The sequence below is a fragment of the Capricornis sumatraensis genome, chromosome 4 (genome assembly GCF_032405125.1).
Source record: "Capricornis sumatraensis isolate serow.1 chromosome 4, serow.2, whole genome shotgun sequence".
NCBI classification, from domain to species: Eukaryota; Metazoa; Chordata; class Mammalia; order Artiodactyla; family Bovidae; genus Capricornis; species Capricornis sumatraensis.
In genome coordinates this window covers 156305747-156330574 of record NC_091072.1, presented here as the reverse complement: position 1 = coordinate 156330574, position 24828 = coordinate 156305747, and the positions used below count along the sequence as shown (strand labels likewise).

General features: G+C 40.6%; 1 protein-coding gene across 2 annotated transcripts in view; it reads right to left on the bottom strand.

The window, feature by feature from the left end:
• EP300 (E1A binding protein p300) overlaps nt 1-23851 on the bottom strand; it is a 64382-nt gene extending 40531 nt beyond the window's left edge. For both annotated transcript variants that reach the window (XM_068970264.1, XM_068970265.1), the window contains exons 1-2: nt 23758-23851; nt 4214-4851 (exon numbers count right to left, since the gene is read on the bottom strand). In XM_068970264.1, coding sequence (XP_068826365.1) covers nt 4214-4851; nt 23758-23851 — 732 coding nt within the window. The remainder of the gene's footprint in view (nt 1-4213; nt 4852-23757) is intronic.
• Nucleotides 23852-24828: the final 977 nt, after the last annotated feature.

The following is a 24828-nucleotide window of genomic DNA, read 5'->3' as shown; positions in this document are numbered from 1 at the left end:
AAAGTATTTCCCTGTCTTTATTTAAATCCATGTGGAACCATCATACTGTAGCTTAAAGAACACAGCATCAATTATTCAAAAGCCAAATGTTTTAATGATAACAATGATGCAACTCACAACTCTATTCTTCCACGTTAAGAGCCCTGTGTAAGTCAATTACTGCCTACTTGCAAGCACTCAGGATAGAAACTAAGGATGCTAAACGAGTCACGCCAGATTTCTCACCTTTCTCAGACAGATCCAATCCTATCAAAGGGTCCTTCAAATTCTATCTCTAGCCACCGAGTCCCATGTATCCATGCCCACTATCACTGTCTTAATTCAAGTCCCTGATCACAGCTTTCGTAGACTGCATCTAACAGGTTTTCTTGCCATCTGTCCTCACTTTTTTCTACTCATAAGGGGGAAAAAAACGATGGTATACCAGACCTTTCATTATCTTCATGAGAACTTGACTACTTCTCCATGGCAGAAGTACTACTTATCTCCCTTACTCATTTACTTGCAAACCTGAGCATCATGTTTCTTGAATCTCCAACATTTGCTTCAGCTTTTCCCTTTCCCTATAACTAGGCAGTGAGTGGCACACCTTCCTTCCCTATTTTTTGGCTCCTGAATGCTAACCTGTAAAGGAAATAAAACACTAAATTCACAAAGAGGCAGGGATGATGATAGGGAATGAGACCAAGGGAAGTGGCATCGTTCTGGTGAAAGCATAAAAAAAAAAGGCAGCCTCAGTGGGACGCAGCCAGAGTAAAAACTTATCTGGTCTCCGATAACTGGAACTTCCTATGTGAATCTGACCAGTGAAAATGTAGGGATACTCAAATACAAAAACAGGCTTACGTGAAGTTCCAGTTTCTTCTGGTAGTTCCAAATGGGGCTGGGAGCACTGCTGCTCCATACTGCTTTTAAAGTACTGATATTTACACTAACACAGTTGCAACAGTGTGATCACCTACACTTGGGGGAGTTGGATTTCACTTGTGTTTCTTATTAGCATGGAAATTCACGGTAGATGTAAAACGAAAGCCATTTAAGAGTCCACAATTTATATAAATAAAACATTGGAATTAGTAAGATGCCTTCATGTCTCTTGTTAAGACGCATAATGTCTTTATCAAGTACCTCCTAGTAGAGTTTGGTCCTTCAAACATTTGTTCACATAGACATCACCTTGACTGCCTACAACAAGTTTCAACAATTCCTGACACTGCTTCTTCCCTCAATCACAATGCATAGCCTGGAAACTCCAAGTTCCCTCTAGCAGACCCTGGTCTCAAATACACAGACTGCACTAACTGCTGATCAGACGGCAGTAATTCATTCCTAACGCTTCTGGTCACTGTGACCAACAAAGACCCTCAGGCTTTGTGTGTGCCATCTCCCTCAGAGTTTTGCTGCCTGTGTTAGAAAATAAACACAATCAACCCCTCACCCTTACCGTTTCTACCTACTCAACCCCCTCTACTCTCTAAGTATAATAGGAAGGGAATATACTGTACTTAACTTCTGCTACACTGTAGTTAGTGATCCCATCTTGTTCCCTTCTCTACAGCTAATGTGATCCAGGTGTCCAGCTACCTGCCACCTACCTGGACCAGAGCGATACACATCTCCACCTCAACTGGAAAGGCAGAGGACCAGGAAGCCACAGTTAGTTCTAGGCAAGTAAAACCAGAGGAGCTGCAGGGGAGTATTTTATCTTTCTTTAAAAATAAGTCTGACTCTACAGGTTGTTTCTTACCGTCCGATGCATAAACTTAGGGAACACAGGAACACATAAGACACACGATGGTAACAAACACTGACAAACAAAAACCAGTGCCCAAAACACAACAGTGTGAACAGTCCAGGAATATCTAAGAGACAGAATCCCCTTAGTAAGACTTGCATGTATCAACAGTAATGCACACCAGTAGTAAACCTGAAACGTGGAAATGTGACTCCATGAATCCCCAAATAATAAAAACAAAATTAAACTACATCCTGACCTGGTCTACCTAATGGATTTGATAAACACATCTATATCCAGTCATTCCCCAGGCACTGTGTGAACTGGTGGCGGGTGGGAGAGGAGGTGGCAGGGGGATATGTACAACGATAAGCAAAGACGACGAGGCATCTTTCAGAAGTGAAGACACCTAATCCTAAACATTTTCCATACTCATTCCTGACTCTTACACTACTGACTTAATTCAAACTGATACAGCACATCTAAAACCACACCCATCAAGACTGCAAATTTGGGAGTAAGAGTCTCCTTTAAAATCCATCAGGATTTGGCATAATGACTTGTCTTTTTCTCTCTCAGGATCGATTCTTCCTCTCTGCCTTATACTTAATACTCTTACTTTTAAACTTTATGGGTTCAGTACTCATATAGGTAATAAAGTCTTTATATTTGAATTATGCCTCCCCATGAAAATATAGGCTCCACAGAGCCAAGGATTTTTTTGTCTGATTAATTTACTGCTATATATCCAACCTGAAACAATGCTGATGTAGAAATGTGCGATTCAGATTATAAATAGAACAGTGACCCACTCTCAACCTAGGCATTCTCCTAATGAGCCTTTTCTTATTTTTCTTCACAGCACTACCTGGAATACTATTAATTTACATCTTATGTGTACCCTAGAAAGTAAGTTCCATGAAGTGAGCTTATTCACTGCTCCAGCTTCAGCATCAAAGCTACGACTCAGTAAATATTTGCTCAATCAGTGAAGGTGTAATGTTTGTCATCCCTGCCCCCATATAAACATCAGGAGGGCAGGGACTCTTAATAGGCATATCCCTAGAATCTAGAAGAGGTACTTAATAAATACCCTACCTTCCTGTTTCTTTCTCAGTCCAAATATTTTAAGTAAACATCAACACAGCAACATGAAAGTGCCAGAAAGGGAGAACCTACAGAGTAGGTAGCTGACACCAAACAGAATCTTTTCCTAAGTTGTCTATATTTTTCACCCTGTAGCTATAAAATATATATATACACACACACACCACACATATTTAAGGGCTTTCATTTATCTATGTGACCTCAGGGTTCCCACTCCCAATTCATCCACGTTTTACTTTCATTCTAGAACTCTCACCATCATGATTCTCAGGAATACACAAGTCCTAATGTTGCTCAAATTATTCTTACAGAGCACGCTTGCTCCTAACTCCAAGTGAAAAATCTCTCCCACCTCTAATATCACCTTACAAGTGAAGCCATCTCTTTCATTCAACAAGAACTTAGGAATAATTACATGTCAGAGACTGGCAACTATAGTGTGATGTCATTTCAAGAAAAAGAAATAAAATGTGTAGGAAGAATATGGAGGAATAAACATCAAATGTATGCTGATAAAATTTTAATTATACAGAGAACATATTTAAATGTATTTTAAAATGTATTTAACATTCTCTACTTGATAAGGCTAAGAAAGTAGGCTTTTTTAAAAAGAAAAGTCTTTCAAATAACAGCCAAGATCAGGTTAATTAGAACACCTGGAATGTTGGTTGGGGCCTAATGGCAAACTAACGCATCTTAGGGTTTCCCAGGTGGCTCAGGATTAAAGAACCTGCCTGCCAACACAAGAGACGTGGGTTAGATCCCTGGGTTGCAAAGATCCCCTGGAGAAGGAAATGGCAACCAAGTCCCATATTCTTGCCTAGAAAATCCCATCCACAGAGGAGCCTGGCAGGTTGGAGTCCATGGGTCACAAGAGTTGGACACAACTTAAGTGACTAAACAAAAACGCATCTTAATATCCATCAACCAATAAGGAAAAAAAATAACACATCTGTTAAAAACCAGGGACATTCCAAGCAATGGGAACAAATGAAGTCTATCTGAAGATAGTATGCCAGCTCTCTCAAAACTGTGTTTTAAGGGAGGCTATGAAGGCTAAAATGAGATGAAAATATTCTAATATTTGTGTCACAGAGAACAGGAATTAGCTGGCAATCAATTTGAAACAAACTGTAAAGGTACCTTCACAGCTGTTAAAATAAATGTATCACTTAACATTTAATGTAAGAGCATTATAAAATTTGTGACAATAGATCCCTGGCATAGAATATGTAGGAAATGCTACATAATATAAGAAGATTAAACATAAACAGTAAAGAATACATGAGTAACTGACCTCAGGCCCTCCTCCTCCACCCCTGAACACTCAGAAACACAGAGACAGGGCACACAAACGGAAACTGCACTCACCTTAAGAGGCTGGGGGCCTCTCAGTCCCGTCTGTCCTCCCATCTGGGGAGAGCCTTGCTGCAGCGGCTCAGTCATTAAGTTGCCAGCATTTCCCATGCCTGGGTTTGGGTACTGCATATTAGGTCGCCCCCGGCCTGCTCCAATTGAACCGTTCATGACTTGATTAGGCATCATCCCTTGGCCACTGCCGGCAGTCAACATTCCAGGATTCATGCCAGCATTCATCCCCGTGTTCATTCCCATGGCAGGCTGATTGACTGGACTGCTCATCATACCTGTTGCAGACGGCGTGGGACCCTGATTTGGTCCACTAGTGCCCATCCCCATGTTGGGAGAAGTCAAGCCTGCCTGGGCCATTGGGCTTTTGACCATGCTATTTATCAAACCTAATCCAGGACTGTTCTGTTGGGCTTGGCTGGCCATGCCTTGGCCTGGGCCACCAACCCCCATATTGAGGTTAGGGGAACTACCAGACCGTAGCAATTCTGACAGTTGTTTATGTTTAGAGGCTGCATCTTGTACTATGCCAAGACTTGTCTGAAGCTGACTAATATCACCACCATTGGTTAGTCCCAATTCTGTAGAGTTGATTAATTCATCTGGTAAGTCGTGCTCCAAGTCAAACAGAGAGCCAAAATCTAAAAACAAAGAGGGAAGATAAAGGTTAAACTATGACAGTCAAAATTACAAATTTCTCTACACTTGCTCTTGATAAGCATTAAGTGTCATTTCTAACCCTCACCCCATGGAATACTATCTGCTTGTATTAGTTTTTCATGTTACACTAAAGTTTTATCTTACACGTTTGTGTGTGTGTACAAATAAAATATACATAAAAGAGTACTATCATGCCAACAAGTTTAAACATTTATAAACTGTACCTAAAATAAAACCAAAGAATACATATTAGTGTGATACCCAGAATTTCTTACAAGAGGTTAAAATAACTAATCTGTACACAGACTAAATCCAGAATCTATACACAGACTTAATTCAGAATAAAAATATATATATATATAGTTATAAAAAAGACAACTGATAAAAAGGAAAAGATCTGTTCTTTGTAGACCACTCAGGGTAAGCTCCGGGAAGACGGGGGCTGCTTACCTCTAACTGCTATCACACAGCACCTGCCACAAAGCTGAATGAAGTTGTGTTCACCTGACTTCAAACCACAGATTAGTGTTCCTTAACCAAAATCTAGCTGACTAAGATACGAAACCATGAGTCTAGTTTATTCACCAACCTACAAACCATTACCACTCCATCTCTGCCCTACCCCTGTGCCAAAAAGAAGATGTGAAAATTATAGATTAACCTAGGTTTCCTTGTCCTTGGCACTATTGAACATTCTAGGCTAGATAATTCTGCTTGGGAGGAAGGAAAAATTGTCCCGTGCACTATGCTCAGCAAATCCCTGGTCTCTCTTGTTAATGCTAGTAGTACCTCTACCAATTTGTGACAATCAAAAATGTCTCCAGATATCACCAAATGTGCCTTGGAAGTGCAAAACTGTCCCTGGTTGTTGACAGTATTAACTCATTATATGCTGATGGTGGAATGTTTCCTTGTGTACTCCAGGGGGACAGTAGAATGAAAGCTGCTTAAAAGTATACATGATTGCTGCTGCTAAGTCGCTTCAGTCGTGTCCGACTCTGTGCGACCCCACAGACGGCAGCCCACCAGGCTCCCCCATCCCTGGGATTCTCCAGTCAAGAACACTGGAGTGGGATGCCATTTCCTTCTCCAATGGATGAAAGTGAAAAGTGAAAGTGAAGGCGCTCAGTCATGTCCGACCCTTGCAACCCCATGGACTGCAGCCCACCAGGCTCCTCCATCCAGTGTTATGTAAATAGAAGGACTGAGGTGTTCCGAGTTTTAATTCTCCAAGTAGTTTTAACATTAAAAGGGCACTGCTGAACTTCCTCGGTGGTCCAGCGGTTAAGAATCTGCCGGTCAGTGCAGGGTAGTTCCACCCGACTGGGCACGGGGGCATGTAAACCTGTGAGCTGCGACTCCGAGCCCAAGTGCCACAGCCAGTGACCCCACGTGTCCCAGAGCCTGTGCTCGGCAGCGAGAGAGGCCACTGCACTGAGAAGCTCCAGCACCACAGCCAGAGAAAGACTGCACGCAGCAAAGAAACACCAGTGCAGCCAAAAATAGTTAATTTTAAACAAAAAAGGCCCTACTGGGTATTTAAAAAGTAAATATAGTTGAATCTACAACTGATAATCCTATTAAAGATAATTCATCCAAAGACAAGATACCACTTTAATAATTATCTTCTTAGTCTAATTACCCTCAGTTCGTAAGTACAATTCTTTTATGTGAACTTCCTGTTCTTTTGCATTCTGTCATGGCACTGAAATTCCGTATGTGTCTCTCTTCCTCCTCTCCTGCCATCTTTTCCCCTCCACCACCCCTCACCCCACCTATGCACCCAGACTGTGGCTCTGGGAATGACATGAGTTACTTATTTACATACCAACTCCTCAAAGGGTGATATTTTAGTTGAACTGAATTGTACCTCAGGATCTCAGGACGTGATTTAGAGTACAGAATTATTCTCTTTCCTTCTGAAAAATCATGTGCCCCTCCATCATAAAAATAAAGTATCTCATGATTAGTTTTGGAATATAAATAAGGTTTCAAATAAAATTTACCTGACATCACTACTCAAGACAACTGCTTAATATAATTACATATTTCCTTCATTTCCTTCTATTTACATAATTCACAACACTGGAATCATACAAACTTTTAAGCAGTTTCCATTCTACTGTCCCCCTGGAATACACAAGGAAACATTCCACATCAGCATATTTTTAGTGTTTAAGAAAAAATAATCTCTACCTATTTAGAAATTTAAAATATACACTTGGGGAATTCCCTGGCAGTCCAGTGGTTAGGACTCCAGGTTTTCACTGCTTGGGTTCAATCCCTGGTTGAGTAACGATTAAGAATACGTTTCAAAACTTAAAGGAAATAAAGCTAGAAATCAACAAATATCTAAGATATTTGAAAAAAAAAAGAAAAACATGATCAAATACAAAAGCAATGCAATAAAAAAGAAAAATGGAGAGGTTACTAACAAAACCGTAAGTTGGTTCTTCGATGAGAGTAATAAAAGATAAACTTCTGAGAAACTTAAGGAGAAAAGACAATAAAAAGAGAAAGTGGCATTACTAATCGATTTTATACCAAAAAAAAAAAACAGAAAAGAGACAAAATTAATAAATTCCTGTTAAGCACTCAATAAACCTCAATCAAAAGGCAATTATACGTATCCCTGCATCTCCAACAAGTCAATGATAGACGTTCTCAGGAGATTCAACAATACCTCGTTTGAATACCTGATTCAAACCCAACTGTGGAAATACATTTTAAGAAGAGAATCAAGATAACACAAATACTGATTAATGGATAATATTAAGAAAATCATTAATTTTGTGGGGTACGACAACAGAATAGTTATTAAAATAAAGCCTAAGAGATACATATTTAAGCATTTCTAGTGAAACAAGCCTTGGATTTACTTTTAAAAACTCCAGCAGAAAAAAGAGGGGAGGAGGGGACAAAATTATTAGTAACCTGAAGTAACAGGCACATGGGAATTCTTTTTTTCTATTAAATTGAATTCTTCCATTTAAAAAGTTTAAAAGGAAACAGAGAAAGCCTGAATATTCCTATTACTATCAAAGAACAATTGCTTAATTTTCCCATAAAGACCAAATATAAGTATTTTTGCAGGCATGTCCTACTGAACTTTCAAGGAAAAGACAATTCAACCTCACACAAATACTTCTAGAAAACAGAAATACTCTAAAAACCACACATGGCCAGTACAAGAAAAGAAAATCATTAACACAGAAGCAAGAATCCTTCAAAAAGAGCAAACCAAATTTATCAGTGTCTTAAAAGTGTACTATCATGACCAAGTTGGGATCATCTCAGGAATCCAAGAAAGAGAGGTTTGCATATTCACCATAGTAACAGAGAAGAAAGAAAACATTAGGTTCAATGACTGGAATAAAGGCACTGGATAAAAGTCAATACCCAATCACGACTTTAAAAACAAAACTACAGCAACCAAAACCTGATGGGAAACAGAAAAGATATGCGTATAACTGAATCACTTTGCTGTAGACTTGAAACTAACACAAGTGTAGATCAACTATGCTCTCATCTGCAGTCGCGTCTGACTTTTTGCGACCCCATCGGCTGTAGCCTGCCAGGATCCTCTGTGGGATTTTCCAGGCAAGAATACTGGAGTGGGTTGCCATTTCCTTCTCCAGTGTTATCTTCCCCATCCAAGTATTGAACCCACATCTCATGCGCTGGCAGGTGACTCTTTAGTCACCAGGGAAGCCTGTGTAAATCAGTAACACTCCAATAAAACACACACACACACAACTGGTAAGAACTTCCTTAAATTGATAAAAAGGGGTCTTCCAAAACCTAAAAACTGACAGCGATTATGGATAATGCACCAACATTAAAAACAGCCTCTTCAGCATCAGAACAAGACAAAGATATCCAAAACAACCATTTCTATTCAGTGCTGAACTGGAGTCTCTAGTCAAAGCAATAATACAAGAAATATTCATGAGTCAAAACTGAAAAAGAAGACACGTAACTTACTGTATGCAAACAATACACCTGTCAACAGTGAAATTCCAAAGCCAAGAAGTGGAAATAGTAAGAGGTTAGCAAATTAAATTGCATTTCTGCATATCAGCAAAAAATGATGAGAAATAATTTTAAGAAATGGGGGGGATCTTCTAGTATTAGAAAATATACGTGAACTATGAAACTAAAGACCATCTAAATAAACAGAGTAACATCACAAAACATATGGGTACAAATCCTCAATATTACATAAAGACATAATTTTAAGAAATGGGGGGGAATCTTCTAGTATTAGAAGATATACATGAACAATGAAACTAAAGACCATCTAAATAAACAGAATAACATCACAAAACATATGGGTAGAAATCCTCAATATTACATAAAGACATCAATTCTTCCCCAATATAGACCTATAGATTCAATGCAATGCCAATCAAAATCCTAACACGGGACTTCCCTGGCAGTCCAGTGGTTAAGACTATGCTTCCACTGCAGGGGGGCACTGGTTCCACCCCTGATTGGGGAACTAAGATCCCAAATGCCAAGCAATACCACCCCCCACAAAAAAAAAAACCTAACAGTTTTTCAAACCACCAGACAAGACTATTTTAAAGATCCCAAATGCCAAGCAATACCACCCCCCACAAAAAAAAACCTAACAGTTTTTCAAACCACCAGACAAGACTATTTTAAAGTATACACAGAAGAACCTAGTTTCCACAACAGGAGAAGTACTCACTTCATGGGTTATTTGTGAGAATTCGACAAGTTAATATAAGTATTTAGAGCAGTGCTTGGCACATATTAAGAACTATGAAAATGTTACCTATTATTATTCAATAGAATCCTCACTCTGTTAGGAGGTAAGACTAGCTTATAATAACGAAAACAAATTTTTATAAGGCACTTCCAATGTGTCATATTGTGTTTCCTCAATAAACACATTATTCTCATTAATCCTCCAAGAATCTCAGAAGTAGTTAAAAGCCACATATAGAGAGTTCATTGAGGAGAAATCAACTTCAGTAATGCAGAAGCCTTACTCTAGGCCCTCATCTTGAGGATTTAACTTCACCTGTACTACAGCCAAATCTGCTGCACTCGGTTACTGTTTCAAAATATTCAACATCTCATTACAAAGTTAGGCTCCACTGTGAAACAGATAGGAAAGCTAACACTGGTAGACCTTGACAATGGTTATAGGGTTGTTCTTTTAATGGCAATCCTGTATTTTCAACAGACCTAATTTAGTGATCACTACAAAAGATCCACTCAGGTTTCAACTCAAAGTCTGATTCAAGTACTCCTATTTTCTAAGATGGTTCACTGTTACAACCTCAATTGTGTACTCCCTATTCTACTTGTTGTTATAGCTAAATATTTGTGTACATCTTCTTTACCAAATTTTAAGTATTGAAAGGTAAGGGTCTCATTTAACATTTACATTTCCCATAGTACCTCACATATACTCAATAAATGAACATGATAATAAACAGTTCCAGCAATTCTGCAACTGCACACTATATTTATATCTGATTGGGTAATTTACAAATTTATAAAAGTTCTCTTAACCTTTCCTTAAAACTTGTTATTTTCAATGATTAAATTAAATTTGGAAGACTATGCCAGAGTGTCATAGGCTTCCCTGGTGGCTCAGCGGTAAAGAATCTGCCTGCCAATCCAGGAGACACAGGTTTGATCCCTGAATCTGGAAGATCCCACATGCTACAGGGTAACTAAGCCCCTAGGCCACAACTAAGGAAGCCCACGCACCTACAGCCCGTGCTCCCCAACAAGAGCAGCCATCGCAGTGAGAAGCCTGCGCACTGCGAGAACAGCCCCGCTCACCGCAGTCAGAGAAAAGCCTGCAGAGCAAAGAAGACTCAAGAGTCGCATCTACTGTGACCCATGACTAAACAGATCTTACTATTTCATTTGATTACCACTGACTGTTCTGAGCTAGTCTGATTGTGCCTCAGAGTTCTGCACATTTAGGATTCCCCAATGCCATCAGCCATCACTGGTACCTAACTTAGCACAGTTCAAGGGGTCCAAATATCTGGAGTTTAAAAGCTAATTCTTAAGCTGACTTAATTTACCAATTACTTTCCAACTGAGCTCATGTTACCTCTTCTATCAAAAGGCTACTTATTCTACCCCCATGAATGAATGGAGTTTTTTTAAAAGAACGAACAAGATGGTCCTTACATATTAAAAACAGAGAAAAATTCCAAAGTATATAAATGTATGTGTCTATTAAAAAATGTGCCAATTCATTAATCCTCTTTTTAAAGCTATATACCAGGCAGGACTGAGCAAAGGATCCTCAGGATCACCTAGTAGTGTTTACTTGCAAACAGACAAAATATAAAACCAGAACCATATTGGGCTTCCCAGGTGGCACCAGTGGTAAAGAACCCACCTGCCAATGCAGGAGACTCAAGAGACACGGTTCAATCCCTGGGTGGGGAAGATCCCCTGGAGGAGGGCATGGCAACCCACTCCAGTGTTCTTGTCTGGAGAAGCCCATGGACAGAGGAGCCTGGTGAGCTACAGTCCACGGGGTCGCAGAGTCAGACACAAATGAAGAGCCTGAGCGCCCAACACACACCAGGTGGGGAGGAATCGGGAGAGCCAAGATGCATTTTCCTCAGGCCTCTGAGAGAACACTGCCCCTCCCAAGGAGAGCCCAAGATTAGAAATGACTGATTCTCTCATTTTATAGGTGCAGTTGGTGATCCATCACTGGCTTCCCTGAGATTGTACTATTTTGTTACTGAATAGGGACTCTGTTAAAGTCCCTGGATCCCAGCTGAATGTTCTATGTAAGTAAGCAAATAGACTTCATTTTTAGCAGTTATTTTAGAGTAGTAGGGAATCTTATGAGAAGCATAACTTTTCTGAACATTTTTAAACTGCGAAAACATTTTTAAACAAAACTTAAATACTTAACAGACTAAGAAAAATTACCCAAACTGTATCAGTTCTATGTTGGTAGAGTTAAGAGGTGTGCTCAGTCGCATCTGTCTCTTCGAGACCCTCTGTACTACAGCCTGCCAGGCTCCTCTGTCCATGGGATTTTTCAGGTAAGAGTACTGGAGTGGGTTGCCATTTCCTTCTCCAAGGGATCCTCCCAACCCAAGGATCAAACCTGTCTCTCCTACATTGCAGGCTTACCCGCTGAGCCAACAGGGAAACCCCAAAGGGTTAAGAGTACTAAAGCTCAATAAATGTAACATGAGGGTTTTATTTTAACAATCAAACTTCCAATCTTTCCCGATTAGGTTCTTCTGCAAGGGGCTTCCAAGAAAAAAACCTGGTTGTGAGTTCATGAGCAGCATATAGGAAAAAGATTACTAAAAATGAGAGATTATGTCTTTAACCAGTTTGTCATAAACAGAAATAAAACCCAATGGTCTAAAACTAGTAGAAAAGCAAATCCCAAACAAAAAGTATTATGTATGAAGATGCAAGGGAAAAATAATTAAAAAATTAAATGCCAGGATTTAAACGAACACTGAACAGTGTGTTTCAATACTGACCAGCCTCAATCCATGACTCTTACTAAGCTCCTCAGCTTCTTCCTTTGCCTTCAAGGAAAGGAAAAATATAAAGGTTTAAATAAATCACCTTCCCAGGCCCCCATTTCAACTTGCCCTTCACAGGGATTAGTTCAGATCAGCTGAATAAAATTTACTGTTCAGCAAATAACAGCAACAATCTAGAGGACCCTTAACGTTAATACCTTGCGATTTTTATTGCAAAGAGAAAAATTTCCCAACTGAAGAGTTTTAAGCAAAATATGACATGAACAAAGGGCTTCCCTGGTAGCTCAGCTGGTAAAGAATCCACCTGCAATGCAGGAGACCCTGGTTCAATTTCTGGGTTGGGAAGATCCACTGGAGAAGGGATAGGCTACCGACTCCAGTATTCTTGGGCTTTCCTGATGGCTCAGCTGTTAAAGAATCTGCCTGCAATGTGGGAGACCTTGGTTCGATCCCTGGGTGCGGAAGATCCCTGGAGAAGGGAACGGCTACCCACTCCAATATTCTGGCCTGAAGAATTTCATGGACTTAATATAGTCCATGGGGTCGCAAAGAGTCAGAGAAGACTGAGCGACTTTCACTTTTCAGGATATGAATGAATCTGCATGCTCTAGCCCACTCAGACAAAGAAGATGAAGAATAAATCGACAGACAAGTCTAGAGTAAGGCAGACTGGTGAGGAGGCTGCTGCTAAAGGGGCATCAAAGAGGTCTATCAGAAGAACTCTCTAACTACGGTTGGGGGTTACAGAGAGAAAAAGAGGGATGACTCTGAAGTTACTGGCTTGGATAACCTGGACATGCCCATATTTAAGGGACAATGATCTTACCAGCAAAGAATGCTAAAATTCAACACCCTCCTGCAGCCCATCTACCAGGAATACTGTCCTGGAAACCAGGTTCCAAGAAGGCAATGCTCGTGGTGTTCCATGCTTGATAGAGAATTCACTGAATATAGGTAACAGGAGATAGTCGGCGGTCTAAGTTAAGAGCAGTGAAGCACATAAGCCAGACTGCAGTGGACTGAGAAATAGGAGGTTAAGATAGTAAATGACAGAGAGAACTTTTTCTGGATACTAAGGTGAGCTTCTAACATGTTTAATTTGCTGACTCCCCTTTCTCTTTGATTAGAAATGTACAAATCTGAAATTTATCCCATTACCTTTAAAGTATCCCATGACAAACACCGTAGAACGGTATCACGAACAACCTGAAACGAATGAACTCACACTATGCAGTAAGACCTTTCTGCTTACTTTCCAAAGTATCAACCGATCAACATCAACAGCAGGCTACTTCTATCAAATAGTTTATTGACAGGTTTCCATATACAGTTCTCAGATGCTCAAATACAAAAGGACTTTGACTAAAATGCTTCTTCAGGACTTCCCTGGAGGTCCACGGTTCAGACCCCACACTTCCATTGCAGCGGGCTCGCTTCAACCCTGGGTTGGGGAAGTAAGATCCCAAATGCCAGGCGATGTGGTCAAAAATGATGTTTCTTCACCTGAGTATACATTCAGTCCAAACATGGTGGCACAAAATGAGGCTACCAGGACAGATTTTAATCTGGTTTGAAAAGTTCAGCATAATACATTAGGTTTATCCAATGGACTGTGGATAAGAAATGTGACTATTTAAACAAAAATGAACTTGGACTGAACATGTAGGAAACTAGTGTTGAGTCAAAACACCCTTTCATTCTTACATTCTGATTCTGTAGGTTACCCTTGGTGTCTTCTATATTTCTGTGGTCCTCATGGCAGATTTAGCTGTATCATCTCTTGTACAAGAAATACTTAGCTGAGAAATTGGGCAAACGTTCACTACTGTGAAATATATAACTGAAGTATAACTTTCAAAATTAGGATTACTAACAATATAACCCCAAACAGTGGATTGTCTGAGTATAAAGAAAAGTTTAAAGCTACAAACTAGGATGCAAAACTGAAATAATTTTGGCTCAAAATCTAATTCTACTGCATAAGAGAATCTCTTGCACTAACTTTTTCCCCATTTATAAAGTTCAAACTTTATTTTCTGAATAAACAGGCTTACTTTTTGTACTTCAGGTAAGCTGAATTCAAATAAAAACTCAGTTCTCTTAATGTAACTGTGTACATTAAGCAAAATACCTGTAAAAATTATTCTAAAACTAGTCAATTTGCAAGTATCTGCTTAAAAGACAGAATCTATCCATCCACTCCTTTAAGCTAGCTTTCTCTGTGATATTAAAGGCCTTCCCTGGTGATATTAAAAGTGCCTTTAAATGAATGTACAATCCAGATCTCAAAACCTTTCTTTAATCCCTGTGGTGGGGCAAGAGGACGAGCAGGAATGGGACAAGAGTGGAGAGGAACTGAGTCAAGCAAACTGAAGGGGAGCCAGGTGAGTGACAGGGCAGAGATCTGAGGTTTTAAAAAAATAAGGATTGGAGATGAAAGTCAAATCTACAGAACTTTAATAATTCTGAAAACGGTTTGGCTAGATATGAAACTATCAATCTCACAAAGACCTCTCCTTAATGGTTTGGGGCACTTCTATTCTTAAATTAACTCAGCTGTTTTGGGTGCTTAAAAAAGCACAATGTTGGCCTTTAAAATCAAGGCAATTTTGTAAACTTCATGATAAATAACTTCTACTCAGTACTGTAATTCAGAAGTATTTTAATACTCTGTAGATGAAGCAGAATTAATCTAACCATAAAAACCCACCTGTCAAGGAAAAGATCACAGACATTCAAAACTATAATACTGAGCTTAAAGGAACACTAAAAAATGTAATGAAATATCCACAGTGGGGGCTCCGTGGGGGCTCAGTGGTAAAAAGCCTGCCTGCCAATACAGGAGACAGGGGTTCAATCCCTGATCTGGGAACTAAGCCCGGGCACTGCACCTACTGAGCCTGTGCCATAAGGGCCCAAGAGCCACCACTACGGAAGCCCAGCGTGTGCGCCCCAGAGACTGCACACTGCAGTAAGAAAAGGCGCTGCAATGAGAAGCCCGCACACTGAAACTGGAGAAAAGCCTCTGCAGCAACAAAGACCCAGCACAGCCAAAAAGTATATTATATTTTAAAAAAAATCCACGCTGGAGAGACAGGTAAGACTTCTAATACTTTACGAAACATCTCTAAGTTATACAAGTTTGATCAAAGACAATGATCAATATAAGTTTTATAATCAATATCAAGTTTTATAGGATCACACAGGTATGCATGTTGGCTGGTGCTGTATTTCAAAAGCCAACAGGCAAAAGCACGTATTAATTTTCAAAATATGCATTCTTAACAGTCTTGCAACCATGACAGCAAAAGGTGTACCTATACTTGGGGAAGCGGCTGACTGAAAGTTTTATTCTTTACCCTAACACATTTATGATATTTCTTGGTGTGAAATTAAAAAGATGAAGACACTATTATTTTCATTTTAATAAATACCCACTTTACCAATCAACTCAATTACATGTTTATATTAAGCCTAAACGGCATGCTAACTTAACTACCACTGATCATTTCTTGATTTTGAGTACAGTAACATCTTGTGAGAAGCTTTGCTCTGAGGGCTGGATTTGTTTGCCTAATTGGAGTTTGTTCCAAGGGAATGCCTAGGGGGCTCCTAGGGAAGCTATCATACCCTTTTCTTTAAAAAAAAAAAAAAAAAAAAAGCCTCCTAGAAACTACATCTGTAAAGAAAAAGAGGAGCATGACTTTTTTTAATAGGCTTATTTTCTACATGTATGACAAACAGCTAGTAACAAAACTTGGATCTTAAGAAAATAAACAATTCACTTTGAAAATGACAACTTACCAAAGCCCTCAAAGACAAAAGATATGTGGCATGTCCAAGAGATAAATAAACCCTAAGTCTTCCAGCCATTAGGTTCTGTCGCTGTTACCAATTCCGTGCAAGGCTTCTGGAACTACTCTTCCCCTGACCATGCCACTATTCTCATAAAATGTTTATTCTGATGGTGAGATAAATGTCAAATTCCTTAGCATATTTCTGTCTTTTTCAAAATAGGACCCTAATATCCTTTTCCATCTGTCTCCTACGAAAACATTCCACCATATAGTCCTATGTGTTCCAGTCACATATAAATCACTTACGTTTGTTCCACCTGAAATACCATGCCAACTTTCCCTACTTCTTGTTTTTTGTTTTTAAACTGCCCCATGAGGTTTGCAGGATCTTAGTTCCCTGCTAAAAGACTGAACCCAGGCCCTTGGCAGTGGAAGTGCGGGAGTCCTGACCACTGGACTGCTAGGAAATTCCCAACTTTTCCTACTTCTAAGAAAAGGCAGGTCATGCTCTCCTACCCTTATTCAAATATACATTTCCTCTATGAAGTTTTTCCCTAATACTTCAAACCCATTCTGTCAAAAATAATCCCTGGACTTACCTGGTGGCACAGTGGATAAGAATCCACCTGCCAATGCAGGGGACACAAGTTCAATCCCTGGTCCAGGAACATTCCACGTGCCTCGGAGCAACTAAGCCCACGTGCCACAATTACTGAGCCTGTGAGCCACAACTACTGAAGCCCACTCAACCTAGAGCCAGCAAGTAGCCGACTACTGAGCCCGTGCACCTAGAGCCTGTGTTTCCCAACAAGAGAGGCCTGTGCACCGACAGAGAAGCCCCCGCTCCCTGCAATGAGAGAAAGCCTTCCTGCAGCAACAGAGACCCAGCGTGGCCAAAAACAAATAAATAAATATAGCAGCTGTACATGTCAAGAAAGAAAGAATCCCTATCCTCTGCCTTCATCTAACCCATTTTAACAACTTGTATCAGAGTATAACTTATGGAAAAACTGTGTAGATATGTATACCAATTCCAGCAGATTCTAAAGGCTTTGAGACCAGAGACTGCACCTTGCTTCATCTTTATGTGTGAACACTTATAACTTGGTAGGTAGTCAATGTTTGTTAGCTGAAATGAAAAGTTTTCCAAATGAAAACAGTGACTACTCAATTCAGGAGAATTGCACAACTTCAAAATGTGCAAAACTTAACTCATCAAAACCCCTCCCCCATCCATACCCACACACATCTCTTCCTATGCTTGCTGTCTCAGTAAATGACATCCTCATCAATCCTGCTGCCCAAACTTGAAATCTGGGAATTTCCCTCTCTGGCAATATCCTGACATGTAATTAATCACCAAGCTCGGCTGACCACCCATGCCCCCTCAAACCTCACTTCATCTACTAATCCAGGCCTCTCTCATCACAGCTCAAATTGTGAAACAGTTATCTCGTTGGTCTCCCTATTTGCTCCTTTTCCTTTCCAAACCATTCCTCATTTGTCGATCATCTAAGCCTTAGACTCTAAGGTACAATTCTGTCTATACATTTAAAAAAGCTAAAATGGAAAGTCTAAACTCTAGGAAGCAGTAACGCCAATAAGTCCTGTATGACTGGCCCCTTACTAACCTATGCAGTTATATTTCTTGCTGTCTCACAACTAGATGAAATGTAAAGATTCCCTGACAGACCAGACTCTTCTCCTTAACCTGGGCTCACTCTTAGCAACCCTGTCTATCCTTCAAATCCCAAGATCAGATTCCAGTTTCTTCAAAGACAGCCACTAGAGCAACAGTAGCTACAGGTTAGGTATCCCCATTTCTCCCACTGTACACTGTACTTCCCAAATATAATACTGGCACCATCAGACTTGAATGTTGTTCTCCTCTCCTTATCTGCAAACCCCAGGAAGGAAGGGTCCATGACTTTCTGGATTACCACAATATTCCTCATTCTGAGCATAAATGCCTAGCACACAGAAAATGTTGGTCCAACACAGGAAAACTAACTGGCAGCCTGTCAACTCTTTTAAACTAGTATTTTTCAAATACTAGTCATGAGCCACAAGCCATAGTGGCTCATGAAATCAATGTAGTGGGCCACAACCACCACTTTTTGAAAAAATAAAATGCAACAGAAAATATCAGAGTAGATCACAAGAAGTAAGGGTAAACAGGATAAGTACTGATTGTTCACTTGCTGAGACAGGGTCTCTGGTTCTCCATGTAAAATGTAGTTCTTATTGGGTGTGGCCAAAAATACTGAAAAGCTGTACCCTGCTCCTCCTACTTTTCTTCCTCCTCCTTTAAGAAGGTTTTAAGATCCAGATAAATAAAAAATAATGCTCAACCACAAGATTCTTTAGAAAAAAAGACATTCTTACCTTGAGCATCTCCAATAAGAACAATCTTTCTTAATTGCCTTCAATATGTGACAGTATACACACACACACACACACACACACACACACACACACACACTCTTGATCTCTGCTGCCATATTCTTATATTCTCAAAAAACTTCACATTTGAGTTGATGTATAGGCTAACTCTGCACCATAAGCCTTACTTTTAAGACTACTCTCTCATTATCTTTAGCCAACCTATCTGTATATCCATTAAAAAATATACCTAGCACTGCTTTGTGCGGTATATTTAGCACTAAGGTTAAAAACACTTAACACTTAAAAAGCTCATACTATGTTACAGCAAGCACCATCCTAAGCATTTTTAATATTTACTTATTTCATTTAGTTATTTGGCTGTGCCTGGTCTCAGTTGCAGCATGTAGGATCTAGTTCCCCAACCAGGGATCGAACCCAGGCTGCCTGCATTGGGACCACAGTCTTAGCCAGTGGCCCACCAGGGAAGTCTCTATTCTAAGCATTTAATAAGGAGAACTCTCATTTATTCCTCACCACAATCCTACACTTTGGGCACTACAGGTGAGGAAGCTGAGACAGAAAGATTAAGTAACTAGCCTAAGGCTCACAGTTAACAAAGGCAGGCCTGGGATTCGAACTCTGCTAGTTGGACTCTAAAACCCATTCTCTCAGCCACTCACTTTCCCAGTAGTGTACATTTTACTTTTTTTCCAGTAGTTTAAATTTTACACTCTCAACTAAACTACTCCTAATTGACTTGGGGGGCATTTATTTTAAAAGATGTACATTCAAAAACAAATGATATCCAAATTGTTCAGAATAGGCCTTAAAACCTCAATATTTATTCTCTTAAATCTTTTTCAAGAACTGAGGCAGTAATAAAAAATTTTCCCATTAAAATTTTAGAAGAAAACTACTATCCACCTAATTTAAAAAAATCATCTACAATAGCCAATGTTTTAAATATTTTACACATGGCATAATTTAAATTTCAGCTTGCCCATTAATTTCTCTTAATGCCTGCCATAGTTGGGGGGGGGGGAATCAACTTCAGAAATTCTCAAAGGAGGAAACCTTAAAATTTAAATCACACCAAACAAGATGTCTTATTTTTCCATTAATTGTTGGGTGTAAGAACTGGCAGAATAACTCTTGAATTGTTTTTGTAAATATACCAGGAAGAAGCTTTTTACACTCCCACTTGCATCTGCAACATTCTTCCTACTCTTTTTTTCTTTCCTATTTACCGCTTACTGTTCTTACAAACCCACTATGCACTAATACTCAACTTTTTCTTTTAATTCCCCTCCGTTTTATAGAACAGACTAAGGAGAAGGTTCAAAAGCAAAGTAAAACAGAAAACAATGCCAAAAGGCAACCAAGGCAGAAACCCTTTCCTCCCTCCCCTTCATGCAATCGCTGGACATGGCAATGCATTTCTTACCTCTGCAAAATAATATGAACTCTAGCTGGAAAAGGGAGCCCTACTGTGACACACACAAGATTTACAACTTAACAAACGTCATCTTATCTTACTATCAACCACAGACAACTTTCTGGGAGCACTATAAGTGAACTTACAAAGTCTTAAGAATAAGCAATTGCCAGAGTTTAAGGCACTTAAAATGTTTTGTAATTTAACTTAACACAAGGTCAGCAATACTTTGCTGGAAAAACTTCAGAACCAGAACTCTCAAGCAAACCTTCATGCCCCCCAAATAAAATTAAAACATAATATCACCGGTGTAAGAGCTAAGAAGGAAATAGTCTCCAATCAAAAATATTTCCTTTGATGATAAACCACTAAGACACAATGGTGTCCTGAGAAAGAAACAGACATTTAAAAAATCCTTGCCATACACACAAAAAATCCATTGCATACCATAATCTAGTGTTCAAATGCAGCTATAGCTGTCCTTTGCCTTCAAAATGAAAACAGGCATAAAATCCAAGCTAATTCTGACACAGAGGACACTGTAGAGCCACAAAACTGTATCAAGACCAGAAAGAGCCTACTAAATATACCAGATCATGCTGTCATGCCTCTTTTCAGACTGTCCATACAGCATCAAGTGTATACAAAGCAGTGCTAGAACATGTCCAGTGAGCAATGAAGGCAACGCATCATCCCCATCTTTCCCGTCACTCAAGGCATCACGACAAACAGCTTCAAGAAATATTTGCAGGACTTACATAGTAACTATCCTGGTCAATAATTTTACCAAAACAATTTTTTTAAAATAAATGCTTTTATGATGCAGGGCGGTAACAGACGTGGTAGGACAGAAAGTCATTCGATTTCTCAAATAATTCTGATCTAACCATACCAAGTTACATAAAAATTTCAACGGATCATGTGCGAATATTGAGACAACATAAAGATGCAAAAACTGTAATTCTCTTTCTCCTCATTTTGACATGTAAAACTTGAACTTAATTTAAGCTACTACAATAAACCTGGAAAATTTTTTAGAAGAATCTCTGAGAATTAAATAAGTCATTTTCATTCTGCATCAGTGGATAACCTTAGAAGTTCAAATTTGGAGATTCAAGCACTAATTTTGTTTTGTAATGTTTTAGCATGTCAACCCAATTGGGTTCCAACTTTCTTCCCTATAAAACTGGCACACGCAAACACTCTTGGCAGGTACACGTACACTATTAAAACTGCAAGCCTCAATCATTCAAAAAAAGTTTCTGGAGTCTAGAATTTGGGGATCATTTTGAACGGTTCTATATAAAATCAATCAGTAAGTACGGAGGCATAATTTACATTCACATTTATAAACTACCTAGGGTGGCAACTCTAAAAATGCAAAAGTTACAAGTTTAAAATGTGAAGTTTTAAAGAGTGAAGTGTTTCTATTAAAGTTACCTGCAAACTTAAAACTACATCATGCTGGATGTAAAAACAGTCTATCGATCAAAATACAATGATGCCCAATGTGAAGTTCACAGGGGGACAGTATATTCTTAATGCTCATTCTCCTTCCTCCAGCCCCAATCAAAAAATCCAGACTGGTGAGGATTAAAAATTAGACACCAACCAATTCCTGGATTAGAATCTTATGCGGGGCGGGGCGGGGGTACAAAAAACAATCTTCACTACAAAATTTGGAGAAAAGTAACTAACATAAACTCTTAACACTAAGACTGAGTTAAATCTCAATGTTGAGGAATTTTTTAAATATAAAAACCTACTTGATACATTTAGTACTCTTACAATTATTCACAGGTATTTCAAGTAGCAAAAGAGTTTCTGTGTATAAGTCAGGGGAAACTACCAAAATAAGTTAAAGTTACCAAGTACACAGATCAACCTGAACAGAACTATCTGAACAACAGAGCACAGTCTCCCTTTCAGGCTTTGCAGTACTCCCCAAGACTAAACTGCTTAAATGAGGAATTGGCAAAATAGTACAGGTAAAAAGTTTTCTTTACAATATCCCCAAGTCACTGGCTAACTCAAATCTATTACCATATTACACAAAAACTAAACAGCAAAAACTACCACAGTACACAAAAACTAAAGACACAACACTAAAATCCACAGGTGGAAAAGGAGTCTAAAGGTAATTTGAAAGTCCTCCCGGGCGACATTTTAATAAGCGCAAAGGAATACCACACTCAATACGTGTATGAATTCTGAGGGAAAAAACAGGTTAAAAAAAATACCCCTTAAGACTACAGAAACTTCAAGTAATGAGGACAGATCAAAGTTCATGTGCTGTCAACATTACAAGCCTGAAGCAGAGGAACTCTGCAAAAATCCTCAATCTTTGCAGGTTATCTTAAACTCAGGATACATCTTTTAAAAGCAAAAAATCCAAAGCATATTGCCATATCCTTACATTTTCACCCACTGAAAGGAAACCTACTTAGAACCATGCTTTAGAAGTTCTCTACAAACTCAAAGGGTACATTTAACTCCATTATGCACTATCACTGGCAGATGGAGGGATGACGTTGAGCTTGTTTTCTCAGGGTGTTAAAGAGATGCTCCGTAGTAAAGGGGAACATCTTGTAGACTGTCAGATGGCCAGCCATTCTTCGTCTTCATTATCCTGGCACCTCAAACAACTATGACAGCCAAAGAGAAGGTCGGTGCCCATCAGGATAGCACCAAACTCACTGTGACAAGGTAATGATACAAGTCTCATTTCTCTTGACAAAAGGCTGGTCCACAACTGAGTGAAGTAAAAAATTTGAAGTTTTTTTAAACTGCAATCTGGATCCCCATACATTGTTTAAAGTTTTAAATGACAAAACCTACAAATGCAAAACTTAACACACATTTTAAATTCTTGTATGATCAGTTTATGTGGGCAGTTCTTGATTGGGACTCTCTCAATTTCTAGTCTTGATTTCCAAGTACATAACTCCACAGAATCAGTTAACCCCCCAACTCATCCCAAAGAGAAAGTAACTACAAATTGCAAAGAAAATGCCTCTGCTCTCTCCCAACCTAAAACCCCAGAAATTCAGACATTTTGGTCTGGCACCAAAGAAATGAGAGAGATAAAATGAACTGCGCTCCATATTGATTTTAAAAGCAAATAAGGGGGAAAAAAAAAAAAGCAAATAAGGGGGCGGAGGGAGCTAGGAATGGTTAGTAAAATAATTCATACCAAATTTCAGGTTTGACGTTTAACTTCACATCAACCCTGAAATCCTGGATCTCACACACACACAAACAAGTAAAACCAAGAATTTTTACACCTTCATCCTCAACAAAAAATCTTATGCAAAAAGGAATTCTTGAAGAGTAGTAGAAAGTAGAGAAAACAGAACAAGTAACGACCAGGAAGAAAGAATTCACAATTCCTCACTTAACCACAAATTACAACTAAAAGTGCAAAAAAAAAAAAAAAAAAGCCCTTACACTCAAATGCATTTCCAAAATTAAACTGCATGATAACGACAATAAAGCCCATTTTTACAGCACCACTCAAGAGCCCTAATTCCAGAACACACATCGATATGACATAGTGTGGCAACGAATGTTTAGGAAGCAAAGAAAATGGTTCGACTACTGGACGCCTTCGATCAGCTCATTCAAACACCTTTAAAATCAATCAAGAGGCAGAGAACTAGGAAGAGAAAAGAAAATATGGACGAATAAAGGCGCTGCGAGCAGAAAAGATTGAGAAGGAGGTGGAAGGCCAGGGCTCCCGAGACTAACCTGTGCCATCGCTGGCGGACGCCGAGAGGGCCGGAGATGAGAGTTTAGGCCGCTTGGCTGAAGGCGGCCCCGGTTCCACGACATTCTCGGCCATTTTTAATTCTTTCGGAGATACGGGCGAGGAAAAGGAGAATCCTCGGGAAATCTCTTCTTCAGCCCGGGGTCCCCGCCCGGATCCCGGGGGTGGGCTTAGGGGGCTCCGCCGGCCCCCGAAGGGGGTGGGGGGAAGTTCCTTTTTCTCTCCGCCGGATCGCGGTGGCTGAAGAGGGATGTGGACTCGATAGAAAAGGTAGGGGCAAGTGCGAGGGGCCGGGCCTGGGCCCAGGCCCGGAGGAGGGCACAGGCACACAAATGCGCCGAGCGCGTCCGCTGCGGCGAATCCCCGAGAACTCGCGACTCTAGAGGCGCAGTCCCCGGCCCGCCACGGCCGGCCCCTGCCCAGCCGAGGTCTCTCGGAGCTCCGCCGCCATCAGCTTCTTCCTCCTCGGCGCTGTCCTCCTCCTTCTCATCGCCACAAGGAGGCGGGGGCGAAAAGCGGGGAGAGGAGGAGGCGACAAGAGACACTCACCTCCTCCCGGTGCCCCCTCCCGGACCTGAGCCCCCACCCTCCGAACCCTCCTCCTCCTCCTGCCGCCGCGCTCCGCGCCGCCGCCGCCGCACCGGCCCCTAATGGCCGCAGAGAGCTCGCCCGAGCTGAGAGCCAGGCTGGCGCCGCCGCTTCACATCGCGCGGCGGAGGCACGGCGAGGACGCCGGGCGCGGAGCTCGCCGGCCCAGAGGGCCGAGGGGGGCCGGGCTGAGCAGCGCCGCCTGCCCGCGCCGACGCCGAGCCCACCGAGGAGGCCCCGCTTCTGGCGAGCGGCGCAGGCGGCTTCCTCTCGAGCCGCGCTCTCTCCTCCTTCGCCCTCCCCTCCCGCGGAAAATAAATAAATACGGCCGCCGCTACGGCCCCCACCCTCGGCGGCCAGGTGCCTGGAGCGCCCGCCCCCCGGGGCTCCGCTCGGGGCCGCCCTCGACGGCGGGCGAAGGCGCCGCGGGGCGCGGGGTTATGTAATGGTCCCCCCTTAGGCGT